The 15,826-nt window shown below is 43.0% G+C and overlaps 1 protein-coding gene across 1 annotated transcript in view; it reads right to left on the reverse strand.

Moving 5' to 3' along the window:
- The window catches only part of LTK (leukocyte receptor tyrosine kinase), a 98,754-nt gene extending 83,671 nt beyond the window's left edge, over positions 1-15,083 (reverse strand). Inside the window, exon 1 of the mRNA XM_032990049.2 lies at positions 14,955-15,083. Within this exon, the coding sequence (XP_032845940.2) occupies positions 14,955-14,997 (43 nt within the window). The 5' untranslated portion in view covers positions 14,998-15,083. The remainder of the gene's footprint in view (positions 1-14,954) is intronic.
- Between the last annotated feature and the right edge of the window lie 743 nt (positions 15,084-15,826).

The following is a 15,826-nucleotide window of genomic DNA, read 5'->3' on the forward strand; positions in this document are numbered from 1 at the left end:
TCTCTATTGGTCCCCAGTAAAAGCCTGAATCATGACAAGTCCTAAAGCAAACCTGCCTTTGCCCCCAGGGCAGTATATCACTGTGGAGTCTCTTAATAAGGCAACTTGAAAGGTGACAAAATGCCTCACAGTGGCATATAACATTTAGTGGTTAACACAGACACTGCTCAAAAGGTTCTTTAATTCCACACAACTCCTACACTTTCAGTGCACACTCTTTTGACATCCAGGAAGGAGCTACCAGACCAAGAATGGGTTCCTGGACTCATTGTGCCCACCAAATCAGCACACCTGTCACAGTTTCTGTACATTTAGATCATGCTTGGACTGCTCATCCCACCATCTCGTTTTACCGTTTCAGCTGTAAACAGCCTGAAATTGTGGCTGTAATTAGCAGATTATCATCCACAGGAAGAGACCAAATACATATTTGATTAGTACTGTTCTTTTCTATATATGATTGTCAAGAGTTCCCACTGGCCTCCTGGTACTTCACTAGATATTTTCCTAGAGGAGGAGAGAGCAATATGAAAAAATCATTGGTGTCACTTTGGTCTCTTATCAGTGCTCAAGAGAGCTTCTTCTAGAGCTCTCACAGAATCACACATCTCAAAATGTCCTTTCTCTGCCAGCTCCCCCAAAGAAGTCTCAACTCTTCTGCATCAGGAAGTTGCAAATGATTCTGTAAATACCAGAAATGTCCCAAGCACTTCCAAGAATCCCTATCATCACGACAGTCAGCTACCTGGTCAATAAAAGCTACTGCTTCTTTGCAAGCAGAGGATGAACTCCACTTTATCTACAGTAATGAGAAAATGTGACAGAGCATGCACAACACATGCACTCCGAGGGAACTGCACAGTCAATAGTAGATAGTATATTCTTTTGGAAGCAGATGTTGAAGCATCTCACTACAAGAAAGACACTGAGGTGCTGGAGTGTGTCCAAAGAAGAGCAATGAAGTTGATGGAGGGTCTAGAGCACAAGTCTTGTGAGGAGTGGCTGAGGAAACTGGGGGTATTTAGCCTGGAGAAAAGGAGGCTCAAGGGAGACCTTATTGCTCTCTACAACTACCTGAAAGGAGGCTGCAGTGAGGTGGGGGTTGGTTTCTTCTCCCAAGAAACAAGTGACAAGAGGAAACAGCCTCAAGTTGCACCAGGGGAGGTTTAATTTGGATATTAGGAAAGATTTCTTCACCAGAAGGGTTGTCATGCATTGGAACAGGCTATCGAGGGAAGTGGTTGAGTCATCATCCCCAGAGGTATTTAAAAGATGTGTAGATGTGGCGCTTAGGGACATGGTTTAGTGGTGGATTTGACAGCGTTAGGTTAACAGTTGGACTCAATGATCTTGAAGGTCTTTTCCCACCTAAATGATTCTATAATCCTGTGATTCTATTTGCATTTCCCTCCATCTGGGAATGGCTTTGACAAGAAGTCATTTCATCTTGTGTTAAGAGAGACATGTAACCTGCCATAGTGCCATAACCGCATCTTAAGTATCCAAGCTATAATCTGTTACTGTATCCTATATCACAATATTTTGGGAGGGCTCATGGAAGGTAGTTGCTGTTGAGGCACTGAATTCCTACTTCACTGTCTTCTACTCAGACTAAGACTAGGCTTTAAAGTTACTCTGAGGCATGATGGAAAGCCAGTTCAGTTCCCAGGACACTATTAAGGCACTGATGGAGCCCTGTGAGGGATCAGGCTGCAGCGTGCTGGACACAGGGAGGCCTGCCCTTGGCTTTGAAGGCGGTCGTGGCCACTGCTGCACCTCCACATCAACACACCAAGGGCACACAGGGCAGTGCCCAAGCCTGTGTCTCTGAAGAAGAGATGTGGTTACTGTCCCAGTGAAGGTGGACAAATACCTACCCTTATTATCCTCTCCCCAGCATGGCCCTGCCAGCTCTAGGCAAGAGTCAAACACCTTTCAAACATCTCACAGCCTCAGATAGAAATCGTTGCCAGCTTCCAAGGTAGGGACCACAACTTTGCCAGCAAGTGCTCCAGCAGCATGTGGAGTCTGCCAGTGCCAGCTGAGACTCCCAAATGGGCTTCCTAACAGCTGAGCCTCTCCATGCCAGCTGGACTCCAGAAGAGGAAAGCAGTCAAACAAACACTCAGAGGAGGCTAAGAAGGTGGAATGTGAAACTAAGCACAAATTTCAGCAGGGTATTTAACAGTTTGGCAGCCAAGATTTCAAACGTCTCCCTTGCATCATGGCTAGCATTCCCTGCTGCTGTAAGCAGTGCTCGCCTTCAAAGCACACTCACCCTAAGTAATATGTACTTTATTCTTTGCATACACTTATTTATTCCTCTTTCTGCATCTGAGAATCTGGGCTTTGAAACTAAAGGCATAGAGACACCAAGCGATTGCTTTGCATTCTTTTAAAGCTCATGCCACGTGTGAGTAACAGAAGCAAAGAAACAAACTGTGTACTTCTTACAAGACCTAAAGACACCAGTGCATCCTTCACTGAGCTCAGCCTGCCAGGTGCTCCTACCCACTGCGTGTAAGAGATACGAAGCCAGAGGAGAAAGAGCAAGACATGGCAGTAGGGTTGACAAGGTGCAGAGGAGCGGGAATGGCTTTACATAGCAAGTAAAATACTCAGAAAGGTTCCAAGACCCATAAAAACAAATTGGACTGAGTAAAACTGATAATGTTCAGCACACAGATCTGCCAAAAAGATGAGTGAGACGGAGAAAGAGAAGCTGATTACTGTACTTCAGTTAGCATTCACAAAACGTGTTACTTTCAAATAGCACCAGCATTTGGTTGCACCTAGAAACCCAACACCAGCAATTATAGGATATTCTCTCCTCTCTTTCTTCATAAGGTGAAACTATACTCTGAAAATCGACTCAGTGTCACAAATGACCCAGCTAGCATGAAGAATATCAATCACATTACCAGAGAAACAAGAGAGAATTTGACATCTATTCATCAGTGCTGTGCCTTCTCAGGAGCAGGTAAGGATACATTATGGAAAAGCGGTACAAATGCACACCTTTAAGGAGAACACTTTTACTTCCTCCATCAATGGAAAAGCCAATGCTGTCAGAAAGCTCTTATCAGTAACCCAACATTGAATGTAAAAGAATAGAATAAATAAACAAACTTTTTTTTTTTTTTCAAAGCAACGCATTTAAATTGCCACTGAAATTCAGTTATAGAGTCTCCTTAATTACTTTTCATTTTAAAAAGGCCAGAAAAATAAAAATAACTCTGTGCACTGGATCTATTTCAAGGAACTAGAACATACTGTTTTATGTCTCACCATATCTGAATAAGGAAGATAAAATAGGTAAAATAGGACAAGGATTAAGGCACCAAGACTAAGTAGCCTTCCCCGAATCACACAGAAAGCTTGTGGCAGAACTAGAAACCAACCCTTGGAAATCTGACTCCCCTTACCATATTGGAAAAGAACTAGATAATGCAACCTTCCAGTTCACTTTTAATGGGACTTTAAATTTAAGTTAGGCAAAGAAAAAATGTATTTATTCTGTACATTTACTTTTACTAGTAGGTCAGGACAACTGAAAGAACAACAAATGTCTCCAGTGCTGTCAGTGCTTATAATTCCATTCTGAATTCAGTTCTCTACAGTGTTTTTCTTAAATATGTAGTTTCTGGAGCCATGTAATGACATGAAAATTACAGCAACAGAAATTGCTTAATAGTTACCCAGGATAGCAAACACAAACTGGAAAGACTCAGAAACCAGATGGCTCATAAATATGTTTGGTTTAACTTGATGATTTTTAACCCCATCTTGTGATGTGAAACCTGAGTTTGGAGAGTTTAGGTACCAGAAAAACAGTGCTTTCTATACATTTACCCTCTGCCAAGCTCTGAAAGACTGAGCAAGGTACTTTCAGCTGCCATTTCTCATCAGCTTTGTTTCTTGCTCCTTTGTTCAACAAGGCCGAGTGCAAGGCTCTGCACATGGGTTGGGCAATGACTGGGTTGAGAGCAGCCCTGCAGAGAAGGACTTGGGGGAACTAGCGGATGGAAAACTGCCTGTGAGCCAACAATGTGCACTCGCAGCCCAGAAATCCACCCGTGCCCTGGGCTGCAGCCAGAGCAGGGGGGGCAGCAGGGCCAGGGAGGGGATTCTTCCCCTCTGCTCCGCTCTGGGGAGACCCCCCTGCAGTGCTGGGGCCAGCTCGGGGGCCCCCAACAGCAGAAGGACACGGAGCTGCTCGAGCGGGGCCAGAGGAGGCCACGGAGATGCTGGGGGGGCTGGAGCAGCTCCCCTGGGGGGCCGGGCTGAGAGAGTTGGGGGGGTTCAGCCTGGAGAAGAGAAGGCTCCGGGGAGCCCTTCGAGCGGCCTCCCAGGGCTTAAAGGGGGGACAGGAGAGGTGGGGAGGGACTCTGGATCAGTGGATGTAAGGATAGGATGAGGGGTAACGGTTTTAAACTGAAAGAGGGGAGATTTAGATTAGATATAAGGAAGAAATTCTTCCCTGTGCGGGGGGTGAGGTGCTGGCCCAGGGTGCCCAGAGCAGCTGTGGCTGCCCCCTCCCTGGCAGGGTTCAAGGCCAGGTTGGATGGGGCTGGGAGCACCCTGGGCTGGGGGAAGGGGTCCCTGCCTGTGGCAGGGGTTTGGGACAGGATGATCTTAAGGTCCCTTCCAACCCAAACCATTCTGTAATTCTATGATTTGTGCATTTGAGTCACCAAGAATAAAAGGGCATGCTTAAGAGTATTCTTAAATACAGCTGATCTTTTTTTTTGAAAACCTCATGGGAGCACTTCTTTGCAATTTAGAGCTTATAAAACATTTTGTGTATAAAATTTAAGCCTGGGCCCCAAACTATTTTACTATCTCCCTTTTAGATGATAAATATAAACCCCAGCTCGCCACCTTCAGAATAGATTGAGTCCTGTCCCTAATTGTTTCAGAACACCTCCTCTAACAACAGTCAATACATGGTATGGGTCAAAGCTGAAAACAGACTATTTTGTCTAAAGGGCCAAGGGAAGACTTGGCCACACAACATCATGGTGTATCACTTATTCCTCAGTACTGTAGCAGAAACTATAGGATTCAGACTACTAGTCTTAATTGTGTGTCCCCTAAAACTGTTAAGAGTTTTTGATAACTAGATGTCAAAAACTAGCAAGGTCCAAAAATAAGAAATTGCTATAAATTGAACTAGATAGCTAACAGCAATGTTTTTCTATTTAGCAAAACAGGACTGTAGGTATTTTCACGGTGGTAAAAATTCATGAGGAGGTTGTCAGCTCACTGACATCTAGTTGACAAGGCTGACATTGACCACTTGTTTCTTTGCAAGAGAATGGAAAGCGGACATCACTAAGCTAGATAAGGGTGCATTCACATAGTGTAAGTTCATGTTTCTAATCCTACAGGTTAATTTTTCAAGACACTTAATGACTGTGGAGAGAGATTCAGAAAAAAAACAGCAGCTTCAGAGTTTCCCAAAACAATTTCAACTCCCTTCTCCCTCCCTCTCCCCCCCTCTTTCTTTGGCCCCACTGGGAGACTGTCTCCCTTCTTGTCCTTGCTCAGCAATCACCACCTCCTCAATTGTACTTACACAAGCTGTATAGGGTCACACAGTAACTGGACCATTAAAAGGATTTACAAAAAAAAAAAAGCTAGCTTTTAACCTAGATAATTTCAAACTATCCCTTCAGTCTGACTGACACATCAAAGATAAGACCATGCTGCCATTCGGGGGTTGGCAGGAGAGGTCGAGGTGGGCATGAATGCTGAAGAGTTGCGCTAAACATCACCTGAATGTTGACCTTCTTCATGTCCAACTCACTCTCAAGAGTCCTAAGAAATCCAGTAGGAGAATCAACATTTCTATGTTTGAAATTCTACATTTACCTGACATAAGGCACCCCCCACCATTCTCAGTGGAAAAATGTCAGTAACATTATTAATTAGGCTGTTGCTTCCTGTCAATCCTCCTCCTTGCAGCCACAAAGCAGTTTCTATCAGTAATGAAATAACTTCCCTAGCTTACTCTGCATGTACCCTGGTACTGCAGTGAATGTAAATTCTGCAGAAGCTTAATTAAAAAAATAACTATTAGCTAGACTTACCATAGCTGATAGCCTGTACAGTCACATGCCATGTAAGTGCCTGCAAAATGTTAATCTATATATTAAATATATGATTAAAATATTATCACAAACAGTCATGAGCAACCCCTGAGTATTGTACAGTTTTGGATAGAAAACCAAGGAAAGTGTGGAACACAGCTTGTTTAAAGCAAAGATTTTTTTTCCATATCTTTTCAGGTCCTAAAGTAAGTGAAAAAAATTATTATCCATTGAGAAGGAAACCCCCAGATTTTTTCCTTTCATTCATTTTAATGCATAGATATGCAGGAAGGCATACAGAAGATGAAATAAATATTTGGGAATTACAGTGGGGAGAGGAGAAATCAGAAAAGCTATGCCCTGTCCAAAACTTATCAGAAAATCAAAAATGAAAATAGCTTTTAGAGGGGAGCTAAATGCTTGTGCCTAATCAGACCAATCTAGCTGAGTCCAGCTCTAGATGAGATGAAAAGAGCTAGATCTGCGTAAGTCTTTCATTTTTCTATCCAACTGCATAGCCAGAATACAAGCTCTTTTGAAATAACTAAATAAAAGCCAGCTTGATTTATTCACCTCGTTTTGCTTGTAATTAATTCACAAGGTTATTTTTTGCAAATTTTACTGACTTTCAAATTTCTTCTCTGGGATTGCAACGGACTGACAAACACAATCTGTCAAACTCTGGGAAAGTTTAAACTCTTCTAATAACCAGATAAATCTTGAAGGGCTGGGAGGCGTGTGGGACTTCAGGAAAGTTGGAAAAAAAAAATGGTGATAACAAACATTCTGTGATGACTATGCTATCAGGGCTTATAAGATTCATAAAGTTCAGTGTCTCGTTAAAATCTAGGCTGAACTGTTAGCCAGCATGGGGTTAAAGAAAGCTTCTTTCAGAGATTTTAAATACTATTCAGGCTCCTGTAGTGACTGTAAACACAGAAAATGCTCCCGTTGTGAATTACATACTTTAAAAGTGTTACTTATGTAAAGAGATCCAAACTCCAACATGGTACATATCAAATGCCACAGAGCAAACTCTAAAAACATGTTAAAGACCAAGGAAATTTCCAGCAGTCATGCTTTTCTATGATTCTATTTGCTGAAGTCAAAGTAGCAAATATGTATTAATCACTCAGAGGTCAGTAGGAAAAAATAACTATAAATAGCAGAAACTTGGAAAATTAAAACTGCAGTTAAATATAACAACAGAAACAGAAAATTTTTTTTAAAAATCAAGACAACTAAGGTATTAGAAATGCGTAAGCATAATCATCCATGCTCCTTACATTGTCTAAGTATTAGTCAGGACACCAGGGTCTGCAACACTGCCAAACAAACTATCTAGTAAAGCAAAGCAGTTTTTCAGTTCAGTTCCAGCTTGAATTCAGCTTGCCTGAGGTTGCTCAGGTTCAGGCTGACAGCGGCTAACCCTTTTTTTGGTGATCCCAAACCATGCTGGCTGGCAAACTCTACTGGAAAAAGAGTTCCTTCACCCTGTGCCTCTGCCCAGCCCTGGCCACCTCCCATCCTTCCTCCCTGTGTACCCCCACAGTTCCCTCAGGCCAGGAAAGAAAAGCAGAAGATGTGAGGCAGAGCTACAAAGGGGAAAGTCCAAGCACTCAGAGTTCACCCTCAGCATGTAGAAAAAGGTCTCGGTCACAGTCGCAGAGCCACTTCAACCAGCTCCTCATCGCTATGTGGAAGCAGGAGCTTGTGAGGGTCCCATGGCGAAGAGGAAACTGGATGCGAAACTGCTCAAAAACCCGCCACGGTTTGAGGCCTTTCCCGTGCCAACAGCATCTCTCCCCTGGGAAGCAAGATTTCAGCAAAGTGTGACTCTGAACCAGTGACCTATCAGGTTCAGTTCTCACTGAGGTTCCAATATGACTGCCATTATGGGGTCAGTTCTGATTCAAGGCAGGGATAAAAGTTCCAATTTGGGTTTCATTTGGCTCCTTGATAGCACAAAAACTCTTCACCGTGACAATGCAGGAACAGACACTTCTCACATCCTGCACCTTATTCTGTGCACCAAAACACCATCACATCCCTTCATGTCACTTCCTGGTGCAGCTTTCACTCAGTTACTTCATCACTCCTATGTTTTTAAATATAAATATGTATCTCCATAAACATAGACACAAGGGAGAGGTGTAGATGCTTGTACCCCAGAAAGTTTGCCGGTTTATGCCCTCAAACACATGCTGTGCTACAGACTGGGAAAAAAAAAGCACTAAGTGAACAACTGAAATGCATGAATAAATGCATCATTCTTGGCTGATATGACAAAGCTTATGGGATTTCAGATACCAATTAGCTGAAAATCTGTGATGTCTTATTAACAGACATGGCTCTCCCATTAGATAGAGGAAAAGTTAAGCTGAGTTGCAAGGCTAGATCTGTGGTTTTTGGAAAGACTTCAGCTTTTAATTCCATATTCAAGTCTCATTCTTGACTACCTTTAACCCTGATGAGTCTGCTATGTCAATAGGCATCTTTCCTGGTTTTTCAAACTCAGTCAGTACCACTGTCAGGGAGTTTCTTTCCTTCAAATAGAAAATAATAGTTCAGTTGGAAGGGACCTACAACAATCTTGTAGTGCAACTGCCTAAAAAAAATACAAAGCCAGTTAGAAATCTTAACAAGGTTTTCACTGACAAGTCAAAGACAAGATTGTACAGAATTGTGTAAAGTTTCATGTTTTTCCAGACAGCTTTATATTAAGGAGCCCGTATAGAAAACCAACCTGAAATTCTCCTATAAACATAAAACCTGGCCTGTAAATGATCATCTTACTGAAATTCTGAATTCTTTATTTCCTCATGTCTTAGTTTGGGCTGAAATAGAGTTAATATTCCTTTTCAGGGACTAGATGAGTGCTGTGTTTTGGATTTAGCTTTGGGTTTGGTATGGGAAAAATGCTGATAGCACACTGATGGTTTCAGCTGCTACCGAGTCTTCAAGGACTCTCTGACTCTCCATGTCCTGCCCGTGCGCCAGGGCACAGGGAGGGAGCACGGCCACAGCACCTGACCCTAACTGGCCAGTGAAATATTCCATATCACGGAACATCATGCTCACTATATAAAAAGGAGGGGTGGTTGGGAAGGAGGTCTCTCACTTCCAGGATTGCGATTGTGGGATCTTGGTATCTCGGGGTCGCCGGCCGGGAACGGGCTGGGGATTGGTCAGCGGGTGGGGAGCAATTACGCTGTACAGTGCCTGTTTATATATTTCTTTTTGTTTTCCCCCTATCATCGTTATTGTTCTCATTTTATTGCCATTATTAAACTGTTCCTATCTCAGCCTGCGAGTCTCCCTTCACCCCTCTAATCCCCTCCCCCATTCCCAGGTGGGGAGGGGGAAGGGAGGGTGATTAGCTGCGGGGGTTGGTTGCCGATCAGGCCCAAACCACAACACCTCAGTACATATGGCAGAGTTGCTTTTTCTAGCTGAGGAAGTCTAGAAGGTCATCCCTGCTTCCTTTCATGTCATTTCCCTCTATTTTCATTACTCCTTACAGGTCCAGTTGTGCTGTTATCACACACACTGGAAGAAGCTGCAGTGTGGAGGCACACCACCTTGAGGAAAGCTCTTAGAAACATCACACCTGAGGGAAGCAAAATGATTCAGTAACACCCTACTGCTTGCCTGGGAGCTGTGCAGAGACCTAGGAAGGTCCTGAAGCTCTGTTGTAAAGGTCCTGCACCCTGAGCTCCACTCTTGCACATCTGGCATAAAAAGGCAGGAACCTGGCACTCCCCAGGCATAGCCCCTCCATCCCCTCACAGTGCTGAACCAGTCACAAGCTGAACCAAAGGCTCTACACCTTCCTCCTGTGCACACAGAGCCCACCGGTGTGAGCTGTCACCACTCTCGCAAGAGATCTTGGTTCTCCCCACTTACTCAGAGCATATATGTCAGACTAGTTGCAAGTCACCTCTTATCAAACACCTCAACTCACCCCTTTTCCAAGCTGGCCTGCTATCCTGCCTGCCATGGGTTTCATCGTTGTGCACACCCTGTTCTGCTGATAACAGGCCACATCAGAGCACTGGGTTTGTTACACACCAAGAGAGAAGAGAAGCAGGGAAGTAATTATAATGGTATGGAGGAAGAGGAATTGTAAGAGGAAGGACTGATGCTGAGAGACAGGAAAAGACTATAAGCCTGATCCAATTAATTAACATAATTAATGTCATTATTTTCCTCTCTGATTTAAGTATTCAATACAGAAATCATGCTTACTCGTAAGAGTCTCAGATAAAAGTCTCCAGATACAGAAGGCAAGAGGTTGTACTGCTGCAACTATATTCCTGTAGAGGTCCATCAATTTGTGTTAACTAAGAACCCCATGAATTCCTTCCTCTCCATTTATTTCTGGAAAGAGCTCACCTGCCTCTTCTCTCAGCAGCTGATTTGTGCTCCTCCTTTTACTAAAGGTTTGCAAAAAGTTCAGGTTGTCTTTGCTTCCTTTATTTCTGAAGAATTCAATCCAATACCAAGCTACAAACAACAGTACGGGCCACTGTGTATATGTGCAGTAATGCACATCAGCCTGAGGACAACCACCTGCATGCACAAATCCGGGTACAAATTGGTATGTGATATTACAAGATAACTGAGCAGCTTTAATACAGGATTTTCCAAGTTACTGGCAAGCCCAAAGAAATTAAAAAAACAAAACAAAACAAAACCATCTGACACGGGTCAACCTGAACATTTTTCAGAAGTTTTATAAAATTGCAAAGATCAACACATTTCAGGAAGTGTTGAACATTTCATGTCTAAACTAAACATTTGATATGAAATCAGGTTTTAAATAAAGATTTAAGATTTTTGAATAAAAGACTTCTCTAAGCAAAAGTTTGAATTAAAAAAAAAAAATAACACAACCAAACAAACATTAAACCAGCTAGATTCATTTGAATGTCTCAATATGATCTAACTGGTGCACACACATAAAACAAACCTCCATACATAACAACTCACAACCTAGACCACTTTATAAAGCATTTTAGTGTCACCACATCAGCATTTTTCACTAAAATTAATTCAAGTTTAAAATTTCTCTCCACTCTAGTCACGGAAATCACAGTTGCACTTCTACACACCAGCACAGCCGGCGCGCACCCCAGCACACATACAGGCAGGCTGAAGACAGGGACCCTCCTGTGTATCTGTTTAGGACCCTGGGGGGTGGGAGAGGAATGCTTTTAAGTACCACTGGAGCGGGGCATCCTTTCCTCCAACTTTGATCTTACAGGCTAATTGGAGACTGTGCAACTACGTAACACTGACAGACAGATAGATTTCTCCTATGGCTGATCATAAGATACTGTCTTCAGCTCCAAAGTAACGGTACGCACGCCTCACTACCTGATTTCTTCCTCCTCCCCCTTAGTCCTCCCTCTTGATGGAGTTTACAAATCCCCAGTGTTTGCTGCATGTACTCCCTTACTGTGGGATTCCCATATATCTATCCTATCTTTTTCCACTCTATTTCAAAGGGTCCTCAAATTTGTAATGTCTGTGACTTAAAAAGAACTGTCTTCTTTTATTTCAAGGCATCTACCCAATGTTTGAATTTCAGTGGCAGTCAGTGCCTTGAATTGCATATCTGGACTGATCACAGTATCTGCAGATAAGCTGTCATTTGCACCGTAAAGGACCACAGACCCAGCTCCTATGACAAATTTTAAGGATCATTGGGGTGCTGTGTGGGTTTTAACTATTTAAGTGAAAATATTGAAACCACTACTGCACCTGTGTGCTACTTTAACTAAGCAGAGATAGGCACAAGAAAAAGAAAATGAGAGAAGCTCTTCAATGAAGAGGCAAAAGAGAATGTAGGATCCCATCCCTTCCACTATTGATGTGCTCTCCTCTAGACAGACAAAGCGATACACAAAGCAGTAAAGATTTATCTAAGTGAGATAGATGCACTGGTTTATTTTAAATTGGCTTACAACAAAATGAGGTACTCATGTAGAGGTATCTTCATGCATCTGTGGACTGATTAAACTTAAACAAGCTTATACTCACTCTGTAAAACAGGCCAGCTCAATTTTGAGAAGCAGACAAACACAGGGAGAGGAAGAAAACCTTCAGGGCTTCTGACAACAGTTTGTTAGACAAATGCAAGGAGGAAGTAACATCCAGGAATGGGGTGTTCACCGTTGCCATGCTGATACACCATTCAACAAATAAACAAACAGGAGGCTGGCTGTCTTACTCCTAAACCTGCCACCAACCTCCCTTTGCCTCTCTGCCTTAGAAATATTCAATGAAACCCCAAACCATTACCAATCCTCAGGCTGAAATGAAACATAAGTTATACTATTCTGTGACAGCTCCACTACAAGTGTTGGAAAGGGCTGTGAAGAAAGACTTGAGAAAATGCATCTACTAATATTATCTCAAGAACTGTAGAAATACTCAACAGCTAAACTCTAAGCAATGACATAAACATGACCACACTTTTGGAAAGGTGTTTGAGGTTTCCCCAGGACATATGTTCTGCTGTAATTTTGCGGACAGTTTGCCCTCCACACCCAAAGGCAAGAACATGACATCTGGCCAAGCACCACCCAGTTTTTCACAGAGGAGATAAGGACTGACCAACTCCCTCAACCAAATTCAAGTAATCAAAGGAAAATCATCCAATATGAAGACTCAAAGCAACACTGGTGCTGAAAATAAAAAGAAAATTCTCCCACACATTTATCTGGTGGCTTTTTTCACCTCCTTACTAGCTATCTCCTGAGATTAGCGTGTAACCTCAGCCTCCAAATGACTGTGAAGTTATTTTGACACTGAACAATACACATTTGTGCACTGACTCCTTTTCAGGTTTTGGTGGTAGTGGTTTTGGGGTTCTTTTTATGAGGATTTTTTCCTGCTGTTCTCTACAACTTTCTGAACTTTCTCATAGAGTCTTAATATTTGCACCAAAAGGAGTTCCAACCTCCTCCAATGTTTTGGTGCGCCAAAAATTTTCAATGAATGGGAACTCTCAAACTATCCTTTTAGGATACAGCTCATTAGAAAGGTACATGACAGGCAGTTAAAACAAGAGATAAAAGTGGAGCTGTAAATTCCCTCATCACCAAGACCTTGAGCTTTCCAAATAAAGAAGAAAATGTAAAGCCACACCAAGAATATGCTCCAAGAAAACTTCCTCAGTGGAAGCACAAGTGGTTTTTACAATAACTGTCTGCAGAGTCTGACAGCTGACCATAATAACCCAGTGAGACAAGCAACCCCTATGTGAAGATTGTGACAGCAGTGACACAGTTAAATGCTCATGCATCCAAGTCTCTCCCTGGGTGATTATTTTTGGCAGAAGATTGGACAGGGATTGTAAAATGTACATTTGTTTTCATTTAGCCCTTTACTCGCTCTGAAACACACCTTTTTTTATCTCTGTCCTAATACAGTCATGCTTCAAATCGCAGACTTGGAGATACAGCAAATATAATGACTATTCCTTACATTAACCTTACATGCATGTTAAAATTCACTCCACTAAAAACACTAGGATGATATCTAGCTCTTGATGAAACCATATGCCATGATAAATGAGGCTGTGGGGACACACAGCTCTGCTTGCATGGGGTACACTTGCCCAGGGACCCTTTGACAGTAAAGCAATCTCCTCCCAATGGGAATAACAGGCCAGAAAAACTCAGAAATCAAACTGTGTGCCATGCCTTGGCATTCAATTGTAAATAGAACTAAACGATGAAACCTGCTTAAAAACTGATGTCCCAGCCTGTCTTAGTATAAAAGAGAATACATACACATTCAGCATTTAGCCAGAGACAGAGAATTTCACTATGCTAGCATGAGCAAGTCATAGCACCCAACAACCTGTTTGCCTTGCCTCCTTCCCTGCCTGGAAGTACTGTGTTTTGTTACCTGAGAAATACAAAGGTGTCTCCTGATATTTTTCTAAGGGTCAAGATGACGTCTCTGTCTCTGCAGTGGGGGTACTATTGTAACTTCAGCTCTCTGAGAAGTTCAGCATGTCCTGATACAGGTTTTTCTCCCCTAATTTTCATAATGAGTTTGCTTACCACTGTGCACATATAGCAAATGTGTCCCACTCCTACCTTCTCCCACCATTGCTTGTGTGTATGATGCCGCTTCCCAACTTCTCTCCTGTTACTGCAGCTTCCCTCCTAACATCTCTCTCCCACTGCTATTTCATTCCTCTTGCTGCATTTCAGAACCAAAATTGACAATGACAAACCCAGCAACAAAAAGATTCCTTTCAAAACTCAACCTGAAGACCTCTCTATGTAGGAGCTTATAACTCCATCTTTCATAGTCCCAACACCTTCTCCCTTTATCTGTCTCCCTCATCTCTCTCCTTAGACAAAGCATCTTCTCCAAACTACACCTTCTCCTGTAAGCAACCCTCACTACTGCTGGAGCATTACTTTCACCCACCTCTCCAACAGTCCCAGGGAAAGCAATCCAGTAATCAGAGAAGCAAAGTGGTCCTGGGGTATAGCTGTTAATGTCACGCTGAGCCCTTGTACAATGACAGCGCCTGCTTCCAGCCTAAGCGCCTCGGTCAGCAGCAGCCTTTCTAAAATTATGGCTCACCTATTCATTTTAGTGAACAAAATTTACTTAGAATCAATAACAATCAAGATTTATCTTCCCACATGTCATCCACTTTATATGCCAGTGCTTTCTCCCCCCTCTCCTTTTATTTCCCCCACTGTTTTGAAAAGAATGCTTTACTGGTTTTAAAGGTAAAAGGGTAGGGGCAATGAAATAAGTCTGAATCCCTGGGCATAAGAGGGAGTTTGCACCATAACGAGATACGCGGAAGAAAAATAAGTTACTTACCCACTGTGGTGACCCACAGCAGCAGCGGTGGGAGCCGGCTCATGGCTCTGCGGGCAGATCCCAGCCTGGTGCCCGGCTCTTCCCGAGGGCTCGGCAGAGCTCTGAGGCTGGTCTCGGGCTCCTGCTGCCTCGGAGGAGAACTCCCACCTCCTGCTCGGGAAGGCTTGCACGGGTCCTAGAGGCAGCCTGCCTCCCTCCCTCCTCCTCCTCCTCTTCCTCCTCCCCCTTTTTTGCATGCCGCTCCTGCACGATCAGCAAAACTATAAGGCAGTTCCTTCAGACGTGAACGCATCCGTCTATAAATTTTGTAGGCATTAATATTCACTAGGAAAAGCTGAATTCAGCATCCCACTGGGTTGTTCCCCCTTCTCAATCTTCCCTTGCAGCTGCCTCAATGACACACACGAGACTCACGCACTGCCTGGACCAACCTCAGCTCGCATTTAAGATTACAGAAATGCTTCCCTTGGCCTGAAAGTCCTTGCACTGACCACCCTGAAAGAGAAATCAGACCCATTTACGCAGCCTAGATATTCGCCTTTCTTTCCTTAACTTAACTTACAACCACTTAAATCCTGAGCAAGACAGCCTCAGTTGGTCAGACATGCAACATGGACCTGCAACACTGTAAGGTGCAGGCACTGCCTGCAAGCTTGTGCATTCACTCTTCAATCGCTTTCCTTGTTAAACTCCTTTTTCTTCTGGTCCGTCAACATTTCAATTACATTAATTCACTCTGCCTTCATTTTGTTTGCATGTGGGTTTTCCCTTCATGGGGAATTTATTTTTAAAAAAAAAAAAAAAGCTATTCTTTCTATAATCAGGTACATTCTTTCTGATTATTTCTCCATGTAGATACCCTTACTCTGGAT

This window comes from Tyto alba, unplaced genomic scaffold, assembly GCF_018691265.1.
Source record: "Tyto alba isolate M040663 unplaced genomic scaffold, T.alba_DEE_v4.0 Super-Scaffold_18, whole genome shotgun sequence".
NCBI lineage: Eukaryota > Metazoa > Chordata > Aves > Strigiformes > Tytonidae > Tyto > Tyto alba.